The 18,517-nt window shown below is 38.0% G+C and overlaps 1 protein-coding gene across 1 annotated transcript in view; it reads right to left on the bottom strand.

The window, feature by feature from the left end:
• Nucleotides 1–9,047, bottom strand: part of LOC150077029 (potassium channel, subfamily K, member 16-like) — a 106,282-nt gene extending 97,235 nt beyond the window's left edge. Inside the window, exon 1 of the mRNA XM_090386272.1 lies at nt 8,703–9,047. Within this exon, the coding sequence (XP_090242398.1) occupies nt 8,703–8,717 (15 nt within the window). The 5' untranslated portion in view covers nt 8,718–9,047. The remainder of the gene's footprint in view (nt 1–8,702) is intronic.
• Between the last annotated feature and the right edge of the window lie 9,470 nt (nt 9,048–18,517).

Below are 18,517 nucleotides of genomic sequence, written 5' to 3' on the forward strand. Positions count from 1 at the left end.
AATTTGTGGAAAATTTTAAGGGGTTTCAAGGTATAAGAGTTTGGGAACCTCTGGCCTAATTGATGATCCTGTTCAGGTCGCTGACAAATGAAATACCTTTGCATCTACATTCACCCTTGAAGAAGTTTTTAGGAAGTGGAACAAGTTCAACAGGTAACTAAATGATTTTGTTGTAACAGTGAAAGTTGTTGTTGTTGTAAGGTTTTATGAGGACTAGCGACAAGACCATATTCCTCCGTGTGTTTATGTCTGTAAATTGCGTGTGTTCTATGTTTGATGGACGAAAAACCAGAGTTTCCGGGAGAAAAAGCGAGCGAGTGCATTGAACCACTGAGGCTGGTTATGCGAGCATCACTAGACTCTGGGGAGATTCCCTTGGATTGGAAAAGTGCAAATGTATCTCCCATACATAAGGGTGGCTCTAAAAGTGAAGTGGGAAATTGTCGACCTGTCAGTCTGACTTCAGTAGTAGGGAAAATCATGGAGGCATTGATCAAGGGTGGAATTCAGGATCATTTGGATCGAATTGAAATTCTCAAGGATACTCAGCATGGTTTTGTAAAGGGAAAATCATGTTTAACAAATCTGGTTCGCTATTTCGAAAGGGTCACTCACGAGCTGGATTTAGGGAATAATTTCGACATTGTTTATTTAGATTTCAGCAAAGCTTTTGACTGAGTCCCACATGAGCGGTTGCTTTATAAGCTGGAACAGGTTGGAATCACTGGGAAAATCCTTAGATGGATAGAAGGATGGCTTCAGGGCAGGAGGCAGAGGGTTGTGATAAATGGCTATTCCTCAGATTGGGTTGATGTAAGAAGTGGGGTTCCCCAAGGATCAGTATTAGGACCACTGTTGTTTTTAATTTTCATAAACGACATTGATGAAGGGATAGAGGGCGTGATGTCTAAATTTGCAGATGATGTTAAAATTGGTAGAGTAGTTAATGATCACTGTCAAGCTGAGCTTCTTCAGAGAGACCTAGATAGACTTCAAGAATGGTCAGAAAAATGGCAGCTGTGCTTTAATCCAACAAAGTGTAAGGTATTACACCTGGGAAACAGTAATCCCAAAATAACTTATTCACTTGGTGGAGTTCAACTAAACCCAGTACTGGAGGAAAGGGACTTGGGTGTTACGATACGGTCAGACATGAAATTCTCTGAGCATTGTAAACAGGTTGCAAGGAAGGCCCATGGTGTCCTATCGATGATCTATCGAACTTTTGCAAGTAGAGATAGGGACGTGATAATCCCATTATATAAGGCCTATGTTAGACCACACTTGGAATACTGTGTTCAAGTATGGAGACCGCACCTGAAGAAAGACATCGAGCTTCTTGAAAGGGTGCAAAGAAGGGTAACTCGCCTGGTGAGATCGGCAAAAGGGCGTCCGTATGAAGAAAGACTTCGAATATGTGGGTTGCAGAGTTTGGAAACTAGACACCTTAGAGGAGATTTGATTGAGGTGTTTAAGGCTCTGAGAGGCATCAGTAAAATGAATGAGGACAAAATTTTCAAGATTATAAATGATGCTAGAACTAGGGGACATAAATTCAAGTTACGGGGGGAAATGTTTAGATTGGACTGCAGGAAGTTTTATTTTAGCCAGCGAGTTATAAATTACTGGAATAAGTTGCCTTCATGGGTGGTAGAGGCCGACAGTTTGGGGAAATTCAAAGGTCATCTGGATAGTACTTTCGGGTAAGGGAAGCGCATAGGATGATAGGATTAATTTCCTTTTTATTTAATTTTTAATTTCATTTTATTATTTTTATTTATTTATTAATTATTATTATTTATTTATTTATTTAATTTTTGTTTTTATCATTGTTTTGTTCGGATTTTTTTTTTTTTTTTTGGCTGGTGCAGCATAAGCCATAGGCTTTCTTGCACCATACGGCCGTTACTAATACTAATACTAATACTAAAAAACCATACCACCCTTGCCTGAGACCGACTAACTTAGCCACGTTTTTAAAAAGGCCCATAAAAATTCCTCATGCCACGGATGGGACTCGAACTCAAGTCTTTTCCATCCGGTGCGGGGAGGACGGAGATTCTATGAACTGTGCTACTCACGAGGGCGATAACAGTGAAAGAGAAATTGCTAAAGAGAAAAGTAAATAAGGCAGATAGGGCTGAAATCCAATTATATTAAAAGAGGCAGCATAAGAGGTAAGTAGGTTTATGGTGTTAATTTTGAGGCCATCTTTGGAATCGGGGGAGATCCTCCATAGATTGTAAATGTGCAAATATATCTTCAAATCACAAAGCGGGATCAAAGGGAAACATGAGTAATTACAAACCTTAAAGAAGTATTGCAGGATCATCTAGACAACACTGCAGTTATACTTCAGATGGGCTTGTTAAGAGGACATCTTGTCTGGCCAATCTTATAGGACACTACGATGCAGTAACAAAGAAACTAGATGCAAAAATAATTTTCATATCATATACTTGAATTTCAGGAAAGCTTTTGATACTGTTGCACATAAAAGACTTCTCTTACTGCTGAAGAGGACTCAGCAGTAAGAGATGGTTGAGTGGGAGAAGTCAGAGAACTAATCAGAGAATTAGTAATCTTCTTGGACTAATGTTATTAGTGGACTCCCTCAGGGTTCAGTGCTAGGCCCATTGTTGTTTTCAGTACTTATTAACGATATCGATAGAGGTATATCCAGCTTATTGTCCAAGGTTTCAGATGATACAAAGGTTTGCAGTATGCTACTGCAACAAGATCTAAAAAATTAGGCAGATGGGCTGAGAAATGGCAATTGAAGTTTAACTATAACAAATGCGAGGTACTGCGGATGGTTAGCTGTAATCCCAGATTAGCGTATCAAATGTGTGGTACTTTACTCAGAGTAGTGGAAAATGAAAAGGACCTGGGGTAATTGTGCAGTCTAATACGAAGTTCTCTGAGCAATGGAGACAGTGCTGATGGCATTCTTCCTCTTGCTCAGACAACACACATGAGGGGCCATAAATTAAAATTGAGGAAAGATGGTTGCAGCCAGGGAGTGGTTGATTATTGAAATAAACTCGCATTTGGTGCTATCGAAGTGGGTAGTCTGAATATATTCAAGGAGGAAATGGATGGACTATAATGGGACGTGGCATTTATGGGACGTAAAGATATCCCGGAGTTTCAAAAGAGCATGATTGTGGTAACTCGTGATTCCATATACGAAAAGGCATGTCCTGTCGGTTTCCCAGAGTGGTTAAGGTGTACAAAGAATTGCAAGGTGGATGTTCATAGTGAGTAAGTCACTGTGCGAGATTTGACATCGCAATACAATATGGGCAACGCAAGAACAATATCCTAAATGATGATGCGTCTTGCACTCAGACGTATGGGATTCCACGATCCAATAGGCACCCTCTCCTCAACGCTGATGAGGAGAGGCTACCTATTGGATCGTGCCTATCCTGTACTGTCAACAACATGCTGGTTGAACACTGGAGGAACTGGGAACAAGTGTGCTGGTCGGATAGGCCCAAATACCCGATAAAACACGCCGAAGGATGCCTTCATATTTAGCGCAAGCAAAAGGAGTCCATGGATCCAACGTGCATGGTGCCCACGATCCAGGCAGGTGGCTGTTTTATATGGGCCATGTTTTTCTGAAAAGAACTAGTACCCCTGATGAGTATGTACCAACGTTTCACTGGTGAGGTTATACCCGCTGCTTTTAGGAGACCATGTGCACCTTGATATGTTGTATTTTTTCCCTAACAGAAACGGAATCTTTCAAGACGACAATTAGCCATGTTATCGGGCTCGATAGTGCATGAGTGGTTCAAAGAACATAATGAAGATATCACCCATTTTGATTGGCCTCCAAATTCGCCTGATCTCAATCCAATTGAACACCTCTGGGGCGTTTCGGAACGAGAAGTGGGCTTATGGACAGGCAACCTGCTGCATATCTCTAGATGTCTTCAGACATCTAATGGAGTCAATGACTATAATTAATAGTAGTCAATAACGGCTACTATGTGTGAACGGTGGTCCAACACGATATTAGCTAGGTGGTCATAATTCAGTGATAACTGAGTGTAGGTTGTGCTATGTGCGATTCTAAAATTTTTATTTGGAACACCGTATTTTTTTTTTGCTGAAAAAAGGGCTTAAAATTTGTTCATTATCTTATATAACGAAAGGTATCTCCAAGATCTTTGTTGGTGGAGTTATTCATTTTCAGAATTCTAAGAAATAGGAAGAATATTATTATCTTCCAGAGTAGACTTGTTCAACAACATGTCCTTTGTTTTTGTGATTAATATAGCCTTGAATATACAAGTTTTTACAATAACTTTGAAATACTGCGATCAGCATATTGTGAATATTTTTCCTAATTAAAATGTTATTTTTCTCTAAATTTTCAAAATTTTGGTGTGTCTTATAATTCGCAAAATACGGTATGTATTATCCACTAATATAATGTGTTGATATAATAACAGAAATAAAATTCTTTAATAGTATGAGGGGCTAAAATCTGCGATTGCTGTTGCAGATAAACAGGGATCATGATCTATTAAAGAGTGGATTATTAGTCATCAGTTCATCTTTGCCGAATAGAGTTAATAATGCCCAAACGTTTTGAGATACACGAGTCTGTGTTTCAGAGAGAGTCCTTGTTTTGAGCCATATCAATTGAGCAAATTTGCCGCTACTCAATTTAATGGCTACCTCCAAACCCGTCCACGCCATGAGGAGGTGGGTTACAACAACACACATGCTGTCCTTCTGTATTAGCCCTGAGGGTACTCCGAAAACCGTACAACAAGTCTTAGCACACTTTCTTCGTCTTCCATTCGTTGAAGTTCCTTTGCCTCGTGTTGAGCTAAGAAAAACTTCTACTTGCAAAGAGGGCATCGCGGAGGAATACTTTTCAGAGTGACAGCGCAGCCGTGCTCTGTGGTATCCGAAACTTGTTGAGTGCAACTTTAGTACTCGATTATTCTAACTCAATTTGTAATTCCCTTCCAGCTGAGATTGAGTCAGAATTAAAATTCTGTTTTATATCAGAATCTCAGTTAGGAGAAATGCGGTGTGTTGATTCTGATTTAAGGGTCTTTAGTGGGTGCTTTGAAATGAAGTAACTGCAACAATATTGGTGTTTTTGCTTGCCCAAATTCAAAATGTTTACGGGTTCTGTGTAGCCACCATTTGCTTTGCTGTTTCACCTTACGTTTCAATGCAGAAATTCTGTCTTTTGCTTTAAAAGGAACGATTGCAGAGGATTGGAGATGGGAAGGAGAGCGAAACAAGACATGAGAGATAGATGGATAGTAAGAGGGAGAAAAACGGATAGAAAGAGAGAAAAAAACGGATAGAAAACAGACAGATAGCGAAAAAGAAGTACATAGAGGAGAGAGAGAGAGAGAGAGAGATGAAAGATTAGGTAGAAAGGAGAATGTATAAAGAGAGGAGAGAGATTGTTTGTTTGGGAATTTTTTAGGGCGCATCGGCATCTGTGGCCATAGTGCGCCAAGAGGAGAAAGAAGAAAGTGATATATATGTATATATATATATATATAGAGAGAGAGAGAGAAGAAAGACAGGTAGAAAGGAGAGTATATAAAGAGAGGAGAGACAAGAAAGATAGGTAATATATAAAGAGAGGAGAAAGAAGAGCGATGGGTAGATTGGAGATTATATATATATATATATATATAGAGAGAGAGAGAGAGAGAGAGAGAGAGAGAGAGAGAGAGAGAGAGAGAGAGAGAGAGAGAGAAGAAAGATAGGTAGAAAGAACACTATATAAAGAGAGGAGAGAGATAGGGAAGAAAGATAGGTAGAAAGGAGAATATATAAAGAGAGGAGAAAGAAGAAAGATGGGTAGAAAGGAGAGAGAAAAAACACGGGTTGAAATGAGAATATATAAAGAGAGAGAGAGGTAGAAAGATAGGTAGAAAGGAGAGTATATAAAGAGAGGAGAGACAAGAAAGATAGGTAGAAAGAAGAATATATATAGAGAGGAGAGAGATAGGGAAGAAAGATAGGTAGAAAGAAGAAAGATGGGTAGAAAGGAGAGAGAAGAAACACGGGTTGAAATGGGAATATATAAAGAGAGAGAGAGAGAGAGAGAGGTAGAAAGGAGATTATAGAGAGAAATATAAGGGAAGATAGCTAGAGAGGAAAAGACAAGGAGAAAGGGAGGAGTAGAAGAGAATCGCTAGACCAGATAGCTACCGTCTATCCTATAATAACACTACTTCGATGGACTTGGTGATAAGTGAACCCGTCACCATGACTACGGACCAGTGATTGAATGAATGATGAGATGTATTATTTGAATGTCAAAGGAGGAAAGGTATCCACTCAAGTCTTCAACAGATCGCAGAGAGTAGAAGAGGTATCGCGAAAATAGGCAAAACATAAGGAATATTAAATAACTTAAACGAAGACGTTAAAATAGGCCCTCGTGTGTAGCACAGTTGATAGAATCGCCGTCCTCCCCACACCGGGTGGAAAAGATCTGATTTCGATTACCGTAGATGACGCGATGAATTTTTATGGGCCTTTTTCACAACGTGGCCGAGTTAGTCGGTCTCAGGCGAGAGTAGCAAGGTTTTTCTCTCCCCGAAACTCGAGTTTTTTATCCAGCAAAACAGAAAATCAATCACAGGACAAACGCAATTTACAGACAATGTACCCGGAGCAATATAGCCTTAGTTGCTGATACTCCTAGAACCCTACAACAACAATCTTGTTCTTGTAGCGGTTTAAGGCGCATCAGCAACTTAGGCCATATTGAGCTGTATATAAAATGTCTGTAAATTGCGTCTATTTTGATTTTCTATTTACTGGACGAAAATCCCTGGTTTCCGGGAGAAAAAATCATGCTACCCTCGTCTGAGACCGACTAACTCAGCCACAAAAATTCCTCCCGTCATCAACAGGATTCGAACTCGGATCTTTTCCAGCAGGTCTACAGAGACAGTGATTATACCAACGGTGCTATCCACGAGAGGTTTAAATACTACTTAACATACATAGTAGTGTTAGTATGCGCGATAAACGCCAAAGCAAATAAGGCTATGAGGCGTAGTGTCTGTAAATTTCTGTTGCAGGTTACTTCAATGTGAAAATCGTCTTACAAAAAGTGCATCGAAATTTGATATTGGGAAGACACGAAACAAACGCACACACGATCTCTCGAGATAGGACTAAGGCAGCGATCAAACGCCGATGCCGACAAAACTGCGTGCATTTTGGCACGTGTTGCATCTATCCCAAGTACGTATGCACTTGGGCATCGAATTTCATGAAAAGTATTTTGCTTTAAGATAACTCGCACTTTTTCACATCATAAAAGTACAGCGAAACAAGCTTCGAGATGTTTTCGAAGAGAAATAAATAAATAATAAAAGGCAGAATTCTTTATAGAGCACGCTGTATCTTCCTAATAAATTTCTTTCTTTGCACTACCTTAAATAACGCTTCTCTATCTCAACTGGAAAGTTGCTGTTTCAAGTAGTGCAATACCGAGGAAACTCGATTGAAACAAACTTCGGTTTGCACTACTAAAGAAAAGCATTTGATCAATGTTCTGTATTTTCCATTGTCAGTGCCATAAATCTGTTTTCTTTTCCCTATTTTTTTTCAGAAATTATTAAATATTAATTTCTTAGAATTTCATTTGTAGATTATAGACTATGTAAAAAAGCACGCGCCAAGCTGACACGTTCAGACAAGTATGCTGAAGATAATAATCGATTGCGCAAAGATAACCTCGGACACAATGTATTAGGCTGAAGATTTGAAACGACAAATCAAACAATTTGCATCAAAAAGATAAATAGGGTTAAGTAATCGAATTTTTACACCTATACTTTTTTTAAGGATATGTACAGACAATAGGCATAAATAAAATGATCACAAAAAACTAATTTTATTTCTACCATGTAGACAGTAAAAGCTACACAGAACACGTGGTATTACCGAGGTTATGTATTGTTGCTCAGTTGTGATGTGTATTTCAAATCGCGGTAACAATTGCACAGAGCACGCGGCAGCATTATTAGAATGTCGATTTCAAATCGCGGTAAGAATTGCACAGAGCACGTGGAATCATTATTAGAATGTCTATTTCACATCGCGGTAACAATTGCACAGAGCACGTGGAATCATTATTAGAATGTCTATTTCACATCGCGGTAACAATTGCACAGAGCACGTGGAATCATTATTAGAATGTCTATTTCACATCGCGGTAACAATTGCACAGAGCACGTGGCAGTATATTGGAATTTTTATTTCAAATCCCGGTTTCTATGGCAACCAGACAGTTGTAAATTTCATATCTGGATATCTGTTGGTTATAACGAGATTGACAGAAATTCTTATTTTAAATGGTCGACATTTAAAAATCAGAAAAATATTTGTATCTAACGTGTATATACATAAAAAAAAAAATCTTTTCTAGACTATTAATAAAAAGTGACTTTTTTTTTTTAAAAATAAAAAGAAATAAATTGGATAATTCTGCAATTTAACTAACTGCCTTTCCAGCGGAGTAGATACTTACAGAAACATCGATTACTTAACCCCTTTGTTTCCAGAACCCACTTAACCCTCCATTACACAACGAAACCTTCCACGAACATTCCCAAGGACGGCACGCATTGCGGTTTGCACACACACATACACACACGGAGGGGTGGCTTAGGAAAGGTCAATCGCCTTACCGTTCTCGCAATCATGGCTTGACCATCCGTCAAACTTGTCTTCAGGTATCACACAGGCTTCCAACATACACGGCATAAACTCCTAAAGCACACACACACAATTCCTCTCCCACCTCGGCCGACATCTGATCCACTTTGGGACGATCCTGTTCCCTCGAGGCCCCTCTACTGCCGATCATACATACACACACAGACAGACAGACACACAGTAGAAAAGTGCCATTATTTTTAGTGTCTTGTAGGTTTAAAGATTGGCATCCTTCCAGTTGGGTTAGTGTGACGTCATCTGTCCTCGCGACAACTTGCAGCTCCTCCGTGCACCGTCATGTTTTGTCTTGATGAGACTCCTCCGGTGGGCTGGGGATTTTCTCGGCGATACAAATAAAGAAAAACGATTGCAAAGAACGCCAGCGTTTTATAATTAGCTATAACAGCCAGCTTAGAGAAACATAAAAGGGTGTTCGAAAGAAATTCTGGATTTTTTTGTAATTAAAATTGAAAAAAATAGAATTACGTTTTACTGTTGGAAAGTAAATTTAAGGATACAAATCTTTTTATATAAAATAACCAAAAAAATTATTAAAAATGAACTTTACACGATAGCAAGATTTCTGTCCAAAATAATTAATTTTTTTTTAATAAAAAGTAAAGTAATGTGTGCACTTCTTCCCCTCACAGTCTCCCTCACATGATCTACAATTTAAGGATAAATTGATAAGGATAAATTGGTTGGTTTTTACTTACTCGATTTGGATCAAGAAAGCTTTTTTGGCTTCTGTAGAAACACTTCTATCCTAAAGAACAGGAAGATAAACACAAAGAAAGAGGGAAGGGCAAATAAAGAACACACACACACACACTCACACGCACGCACACACATACTATGAATCTTGTATTCGTTTCTTTAAGCTTCATGTCTGGATGTATTTAAGGGTGTCTAATAACCTTGGGTTGTTTGGCTGATGGTGGATGGTTGGCTGCACAATGCGCACCTTTCATTAGATGTACGTTATTTTAAGAATTATATTCCACACTCCGTTGCTGCCGCCGCCCCGCTATGGGAAAACGAGCCCAAGGCGACAAATTTTCCGACTGCGACTCTTGGCAAAAAGGGTCTTCCGACACACGCCGCTGATCCTTGACCTGTCAGCTCTGGTTACCTGCGACACGTCTAATAAGCACATCTATCGTAAGATACTGCAGGATAGTCTCTGTTTATACCTTTTAGTCATTATGGAATAGCGAAAATCGTCACTAGAGGTCGTTACTGGCGTGAAGATGATGTATTTGCTAACGCTGTACAGTCAGATACTTTGTGAAAGTTGGGGCGATTTATTAAAAGGTGAGGAAAAGTTAGGTTGACTAATAAAGAAAGCCTTCGCACGTTTTTGAGTGCTCTAAAGGGAAGCGAACAAGATTAACTCCCCCTGGTGTGAAAATTCAGCAAAATTAATTAATCATTCATTAAGTATTTTTGGAAAATACTTATGCCCATACAGTTGGTCCCCCCTGAAGGCTGTAGGGCTCGGGCTCTCCCTGACCACACGGAACCCAACTTTCCCATAGACGAGCCATAGCTGCACAATCTGTCGCTGGAGATAAATATGCCATTATTATGATAAACAAATAAGGATATGCATGCAGAGTATTGTAGCAGAACTAAATGGGTACCTTAGAACTTAATTTTCTATAAAATAGATTTATTTTTACAATATAACTTGTAATCAGTCAAATATACATAAAATTCCATTTAATTTTTAAAAAATAATTCTCAGAAACAGAGTATACTGTGGGTATTCTCTGATCCATTTATTTTGATCCATTTATTTATTTAACCAATCATTTGTCATTTTTCGTTCTGTAATTAAGGAATGTAAAATTTCTAGTTCGTATTGCTACTTTACGTCAAGAGATGGCAGCACTATTTACTTGTTTCTCCGAGACATGGATAAAGAATATCTCATTAGAAGAATGCCACTATTAAAATAGAGAATTTATTTTACTTGTTTGTATTGAGGCCGTTAAATAAATCAAAGAATGTATATTTATGCAATTCTGAGGAGATTTTTGGACTAAATATAGAACCGAAAGCAGTTTATAAATTGAGTTTTACTACCGGTGCTAAATTGAGACTCGCTTTCTGTCTAAGTTCTCAATCACTGCTTGTTTTATTTCCATTTTCACCACCTGGTCGACATTTTTGTCTCACACCCCAAACTTCGCTCAGTCGCATCGCCCCTGGTAAATATAGCTTGAAATGCATTTTTTTCCTTTTCTCCGTCTTCCCCTCCCCTCACCCGTCAAGCAGGGTAAGTTTAGTTCCGACACGAATCACCATGATTTAAAACGGCGCTCTTCATTATCCCCCTTGTGACATTTGTTGCCTGCCATTCTAGAATCTGAATCAGTTCAAGATAAAATTTCAGCGTAACATTCCACTGAATAAATTTAACTCAATGGAAATTTATTTATAATGCAGGTTTGGGGCACCAGTATTGTTGCGATTATAACCAGTTTCCATTGTTAGCACGTGCAGAAAACAGCGAGTTGCATTCTGTCATGCGTACAACAACACGAAATGTACATCACTTTTTTTTTTTCACGAGCTGCGTGCCACGCGAGCACTTTCGCGAACAGTGCTATTAACAGTGTTTTGAGAAATCGACAAGTGCAGACGGAAAATTGGTGAAACGTGATGTGAGCAGACGACAGTTGTTTACAATCAGTCCATTACTGGCTGTAATGATAGGCATGTCAGGAAAGTTAATCTAAAGGAGCAGACGATAATGCAATAATAGTCGTCCTTGCAATATTTCATAAATTGTAGGAGAAGAGGAAGAGAGAGAGAGAGAGAGAGAGAGAGAGAGAGAGAGAGAGAGAGAGAGAGAGAGAGAGAGAAAATTGAAGCGAACGAAGCTCAGCATTTCTTTCTTTCTTTTTAGGTAGATCTGTGAAAAAATGATATTATGGAAATTGATAATAAGAATGAAACGAAATAAAGAAATTACATAAATTAATTAAATTCTAAATTTGATTTTAAAGCCATCCAGTTACGTATATGCATCACTGGTCACGCATTTGTTTCTTGGACATGGAAACAAGTAGAAGTTGCTTTTGGTGGTTCATTTGAACTTGGAAGAGTTTATGGAACAGAGTGTCAGTTTTTATCAACTAGATTTTCGATACCCATTCGAACAAAAAAATCTCTTTCGCTTTCCACTTCTGCTAGAAAAAAAAGGCGTGATTTTTTTTCAATCAGAACTATTGATTTAGAACTTTTACTTGTGAGAGCTATAAATTTTCATCTTGCGTTTTTTTTCTTATTCAAACGACTCTGCCAAGCCCGTTCCCTTCGTTGTGGTTTTGCTAGATTATAGATAGGGACGTCATTGTCATCATCATGTCCCTATCTGCTAGGTTAGGTTACTCCTGGAACTTCCAGAACTTTTTGACCAATATCCCATACGAATTACAGTATTAATACTGTTATGGCGGAACACCAAAAAAAATAAAAATAAATAAATAAAATAAAATAAATAATAAAAATAATTTTTTTCAAATAAAGATTCTTTATTTGGTATTTAGAGTTTCACTTCTCTAATATCTAATATAGTAGTTTAGCTTTTATAATTAATTTCACTGAAGAAGGTTTAAGACAGGAACCGGAACGTATGATTCTATATATATATATATTTTTTTTTCCAGTGAGTGCATACAGAAATGTCTTTTCTTATATAGTGCATCTATTGATTCTGAAGTCTAGACTGTTTTAAAAGCAAAAACTAAAACACGAGATCCCTAAACTGCAAAATACGAATGTAATTTCGAATATACTCGTGAAGAATTTTATGAAGTTTTATTAAGATGTCTGACTTTTTTTTTTTTTTAATTCAGTGGCCATTTATAATTTTGGGATTAAAATGCCCGTTTTTATTTAGAAATATCTCTCTTAATAACCCAGTCTTTAAAAGCTGCTCGGAGTTAACTATAAAACTCTGTCAGACGATCAACTCTTCACGACTTCTACTTGTTCCCGAAATTGAAAGACACCCTAAAAGACGTAAATTTTCTAAAACAAAACAATTATCTAATTAGAGCAAACATTTAACCACATTTATCTTGGAAACGTTCTAGGTGAATCCAAAGCGGAAATGAACAGACGTAAATATGCAAATATTAAGCTTAGGAGTGTTAATTAAAGAGGGTCACTAATTAAAGAATGTGGAAGGGGGTAGTTAGAAACGATCGTTATAGGAGTACCTCTAGAACAGCAGACACATCAAATGAACAGTGAGGGGACGTATACTTGACTGCTACTTAGTAAAAGCTCGCTGTTATAGTGATGATATATTTAGCTTTGTGAGTTACCGTGGCAACTTCCAGATGCTTTTCCATCCGGTTTTGGTCATCTAATTGTTTGTTGAAACTGTCAACGGGCGGCACGAAGCTTACAGGTCGCTTAATAATTGTTTTATTGAACCTTGTGGTGCAGTGGGTGGTGGTCTGTTTTAGCTAGTCTCAGCCAGAAAAACAGTGGGTGGATTCTTAAATTACAATCTCCCAGCTTAGGATAATTAACGTAAAAGTCTAAACAGTCTTATTGATCCCGGAAGCAAATTTATTTTTAATAAGTTTCGTTTGGAACGACGCACAGGCTTTATTGGGTTTTTCCCCCTTTTTTTTCCTTCCAATATTAATAACGTGAAATTATGATTGACTAATTCCTCGTAAAAACCCTCTGAACACGTCATCACGTAGGAGATGTTTTATACAATTACGTAGGTAGGCGCAGTGCTAGATATTTTTTTTCTCTATAAGTTGAATAGGCTTTTCTTTCTAGTGGAAGTGAACAATACTTTGAAAATAGCATCCTAACATAGCTTTGAAAGTCATCCTTCTCACTGACGTCACAGGGATGCACAGGGATGACAAAAAGCATAGATGATCTTTATCTCCTTATGTCTGCTTACAAATGATTCTAAAGAACCAGGTGTGCTTATGAACTTTAACGTGTATTAATGGGCTATTATCTTAACGCCTTTTCTACATAAACTTCTTTTGTCCCTCCTAAGAAGATATAAAAAAATTAATCTTAAAAAAACTTCCCGTTTTATGAAATCTGTCTTTCCAGTTGCCATGTTGATAATGAATCTTTCTGCATCTAAATAAAGACAATACTACATTATCTTATGTAGTATTCTGTGATAGATTTCATCAGTCATCCACTTAATTCCATCAGTCTGGTCCACTTAATTCCATCAACTGATACACTTAATTCCATCAGTCTGGTCCATTTAATTCAATCAGTCTGATCCGCTTAATTGTCTGGAAAGACATTGAAACAAAGTATGTTGACAATAACCCTTTTACTTGATTTACGTGGCGCACTATGGCCATAGTTGCCGATGCGCCTAAGAAATCTCTAAATCAACCAACCAACTTGATTTACTCTTGCAATCGGACGAGTATATCCTATGTTTCTTGGCCTCTCTGCTTTTTTTAACTACCATCTGCTTTTTCCTCATTCGCAGCAGAGTCAAGTCAGATTTTTTGGATCGGGAAGATGTTTGGATCAAGTTAAACCTTTTTCTTGAAAAGTGAACTTCAGGAGGACTCGTGTTCACAGCAAAAGGACAGAGCTAATTTAAAATCACCATATTGGATTATTTTTTTCTGTTTCTCCGTATTAATATAAATTACAGGAAATCTTCGAGAAGATAATTGGATGAAACTGAAACTGGTTAAATGGATCATAATTTTTTAATGAAACTAGATTTAAATTGCTTGTTAAGAGATCCAAATATCTAGTTTTTACCCTGTCTTGTGTCTTTTGCATTTCTTTTTGATTGGGTTCACTTGGTTTTCGTCTAGACAATCTTCTTCCTTGGTCCAGGTCTGTCCAGGTACAGAAACTTGCTTTCAAAGGCCGCTTTTAATAGTTCCGAAACTGAGGTATATTTAATCTTTTGGGGGCTATCCTATTTCAGGGACATTCATCTGCTGTGTTGGACTCTGAGGAAGGAGATGAGCCGACTTGGTTACTGCCTTTGATAATATATGGACAGGGTCTTCCGGTAGCAGGGAAAGCTTTTAGCAACCACAAATATACAGAAGGACACAGAGGAGCTAAATTCCTGGATTGGAATTGGTCGTCGTGTCCCTTAAGTATATTGGCGTCTGTCTATAGAGCCTACTGAGCTAACAGTAGCAGCATGTAGAATAATATCTCTTGGAGAACTTAGTGGTTAATTTTAGGCTCTGGAGAGAAGTGGAAGCAGTATATTTCTGATTTTTATGAACTCTGGTGGATCTATCTAGATCTCAAGAAGATTTACTTGAGATCCAGGTATATTTAAACCAGATTTAGTTATGCAGATACATTTGCTATGACTTTTAGTTAACCCGAATCCTGTAATGGAGGAGTAACTGGTAAATTTGAGGGATGTCTGAGACTTCCTCATCTACTCAGATAACATATTTTCTTCGTGCATATACAAAGAAGAATCACTGGTAGTCGATGAAGATTTATCACCTCTCCAAGTCGTTCCGGATTCAAAAGTTACCAAAGCAGACTACTTTTTCAGGTAGAGTGATACAGTGAACTCTCTGCTCGTTGCTATGGAGCAAAACCTTAACAAAGAATTAAACTAAAATCAGCTTAATTATTAATTTAACATTGTTTATACCTTTATCTTCTAGGAAACTATTTTATACGCCTGCTATGCCAGGAATGATTACTTAATAAAATACAGTGACTGAGACACGTTGAACTTACCAACAGTCCAAGCTTGTGAGTAAGCATCACTCGACAATGAGGAGGGTGGGAATGTGGAGGAAGGCGAAGATCTCTCTTTTCTTCCATTTTCAACAAAGCGAACCACGCGGGAAGGGAAGAAGACCGGAGGAGCAACCTCTCTCGCTGCTAACAACGGACGAAAGAAGCCAAACGTGTTTGGAGGGGTCTAGAAAAAGAAGTGTAGGGACGAGAAAACGGTCAAGAGCGTCAGCTCGGTGCAATCACGTGACTGGCTCAGAACTGTGGGTGTCTTTGTGCAGAGCACGAAGAGGGAGTTGTGACGAAAAGCGATCCGTCTCTAGAACGCACATCTTGTTCAGCAATCACGTGTTAGCTGTCGACGTTAGACTATGTTTATTTGCCCTTCCAGTCGACTGTAAGGATTCCTCGCTACGGATTGATTCATGTTCATCCTATTTATTTCATGTTTCCGGAGATTTCGTTAAGGACTGGAAAGAAATTTCGACACCAATCCCATCTGTCGACAAATCGTCGAACTAATATATTTCTGGTTTATTAAACAAAATCGCTAATAATTTATTGTTGTTTTCGCATTGGTGAGCAATGCAATAGAAAGCACATAGTAGAGACGCAACAGACAAGTTGTCTGTAGGAGTTAAAAGTTCTTTAAGTGGATGAAGAAACGCCATCCGTTTCTCAGAAGTAAAGAATTCCTTTAACGTTGGAAATATGAACGCAATTTTCAAGTGCCTCTTCCTAGAAATGTTCTAAAATAGAAGAATATTCACTTATCTTGTTTTATTTTAAAGTTAAAGGTAAACTCATATTTATTTTCAGCTGAAAAATAGCTCTTTCTGACTATTTTTCGATTATATAAATTAATCTGAGTCAGCAGATGTACCTTCCCAGTACTACTCATATATATTGCTGGGAAGCGTCATAAAGGGGTAACTCAAATTTATACAGTTAAATTTCATTTTATTCATTCATTCATTTCATTTCGTAGTTTTTAATTTATCTTATTTATAAACTACACATTGTACAGAATATGGCCTTTCTATTAATCCGTTTATTACTGAGCATGCTCAGTAATAAACGTGTGTGAGTGTGTTAAACGCTAAAGCAACTAAGACTATGAGGCGTCGTATAGTGTGTATTCTTCGGCTGGTTTGCTGTTTGCATAAAAAATCTGAGTATCTGTGAGAAAAAACCATACAGTCCTCGTCTGAGGTATTGTTTGAATGTCACAGGAAATTGTCTGTAAATTATTTCCGACTAGGAGCATCTTCATGGCCGTAATGTATCCATTTTCCATTAACTTGTTCCAGGAACATGAAAGTGAATTCATCCTATTGCAGCGGCCACTCCAGATCTCAATCCAGTTGAGCAGCTGTGGGATGAGGTGGAAATGGAACCGCAACCAATCAATTTGAAACCTGTGAGAAGTCGGCCAACTTGGACCACCATCTCTGTGATACACCCTTCGAAACATTGTTGAATTCAAGCCACGACGAGTCCATGGTAGAAGAGGACCAACTCTCTATTAGGTAGGTGTACCTAAATTGCATGGTCACTCTGTGTGGATGCAAATCATTATCGTCAGTACATAAATGTAATATCCAGATGGAACCTATTCTTGCTTAACCTTGCTGATTGCAAATATCTTCTAGAAACGTAGTCCAGTTGTCAGCGAGGTACCTTTTAGAGACTCTTTTTTAATGGTGAAAACGGATTTCGATGTAACGGGATCACGTCAATTCCTACAACGTACAATTACTATAATTCGTCAATTTGTACTGTTGTACAATGATTTGCAAGACAATTCATTGAACGACAGTTCGGTGCATGCGGCAATTCAGTGCATGACAGTTCGGTGTAGGAGACAATTTGGTGAATGACAATTAGTGGTTGTTGTTGTAGGATTTTATGAGCATCGGTGACTAAGGCCATATTGCTCCCTACATAGTTTGTAAATTGCTTGAGTTCTGTGGTCTGTTTGCTTGACGAATAACCCGACTTTCCAAAACCCATGCTACCCTCGCCTGAGACCGACTAACTCAGCCACAGAGTGAAAAAAGCCCATAAAAGTTCCTCTCGTCATCGACAGGATTCGAACCTGGGCCTATTCCATCCGGTGTGGGGGAGAGAACAGTGACGATACCACTGTGCTACCTCACAAACCTGCATCCGTTCTAAGTCGCCAAAATTTCTCTTGTTTCCTAAACCTTTTACTTCAGTAATTTTGTTAATTTTTGATCTCTGTGTGATACACCAAATGTTCTTAGCTGCCAACTGTCTTTCACCAAATTTTCATACACCAAACTGTCACATACAGTGAAATGTCATCCACCAAATTGTCTCGTACACCAAAATATCATGCACGGTGCTGTTGTACAACGAACTGTCTCGCAAAGAATTGACCTGGTCCACTTATTTTTGAAGTCAGGCCATTCTTCCCACAAGACGACATAGAATTCATACACTTTGGAACATTTAGCTGAAGAACAGTTAGTTCATTTTCCTCCCCTGCTAGTGAAGTGAATTGAAGTTTTACCGTTCAAAAACCAGCCTTAGAACTGAGGGAGGTTGCAAGACAACAGAGATCATGACGTAACAGTTATGCACATCAAGTTATATTGAATTTCATATTTTTCAGGATTAATTTAAGACGTTATTTTATATTGCCTAAGAAGTTCATTTGGTCCCAAAATGTCCCATAAACTTAACATAATTTTCTGTTTATATTTCATTGAGATAAGTTATTTCTAAACATATCTAATATCCTTTTCCAATTTTGGACTCATGAGCCAAGATTCGAAAGAAACAAAAAGAACTTTCTTATTGAAAGGGGATTGTGAATATGGAAACACTTCTCATCTTTACAACGAGTTGCATCTGTGTTGTATTACTTCAAACAGGACTTCCCTATTCTTGCTGTTATCGATGCCATGCAACAAGTTTTCAAACATTAATTCAACGGAGTATTTGAAAACGTTAAATAAATAGAATTAGAATACTTTTTAGATATTATTTTTCTAAAAAAAAAAAAAACTTTCAA

Source organism: Mastigoproctus giganteus, chromosome 12 (assembly GCF_048544385.1).
Source record: "Mastigoproctus giganteus isolate SK-2022 chromosome 12, ASM4854438v1, whole genome shotgun sequence".
Classification (NCBI taxonomy): Eukaryota; Metazoa; Arthropoda; class Arachnida; order Uropygi; family Thelyphonidae; genus Mastigoproctus; species Mastigoproctus giganteus.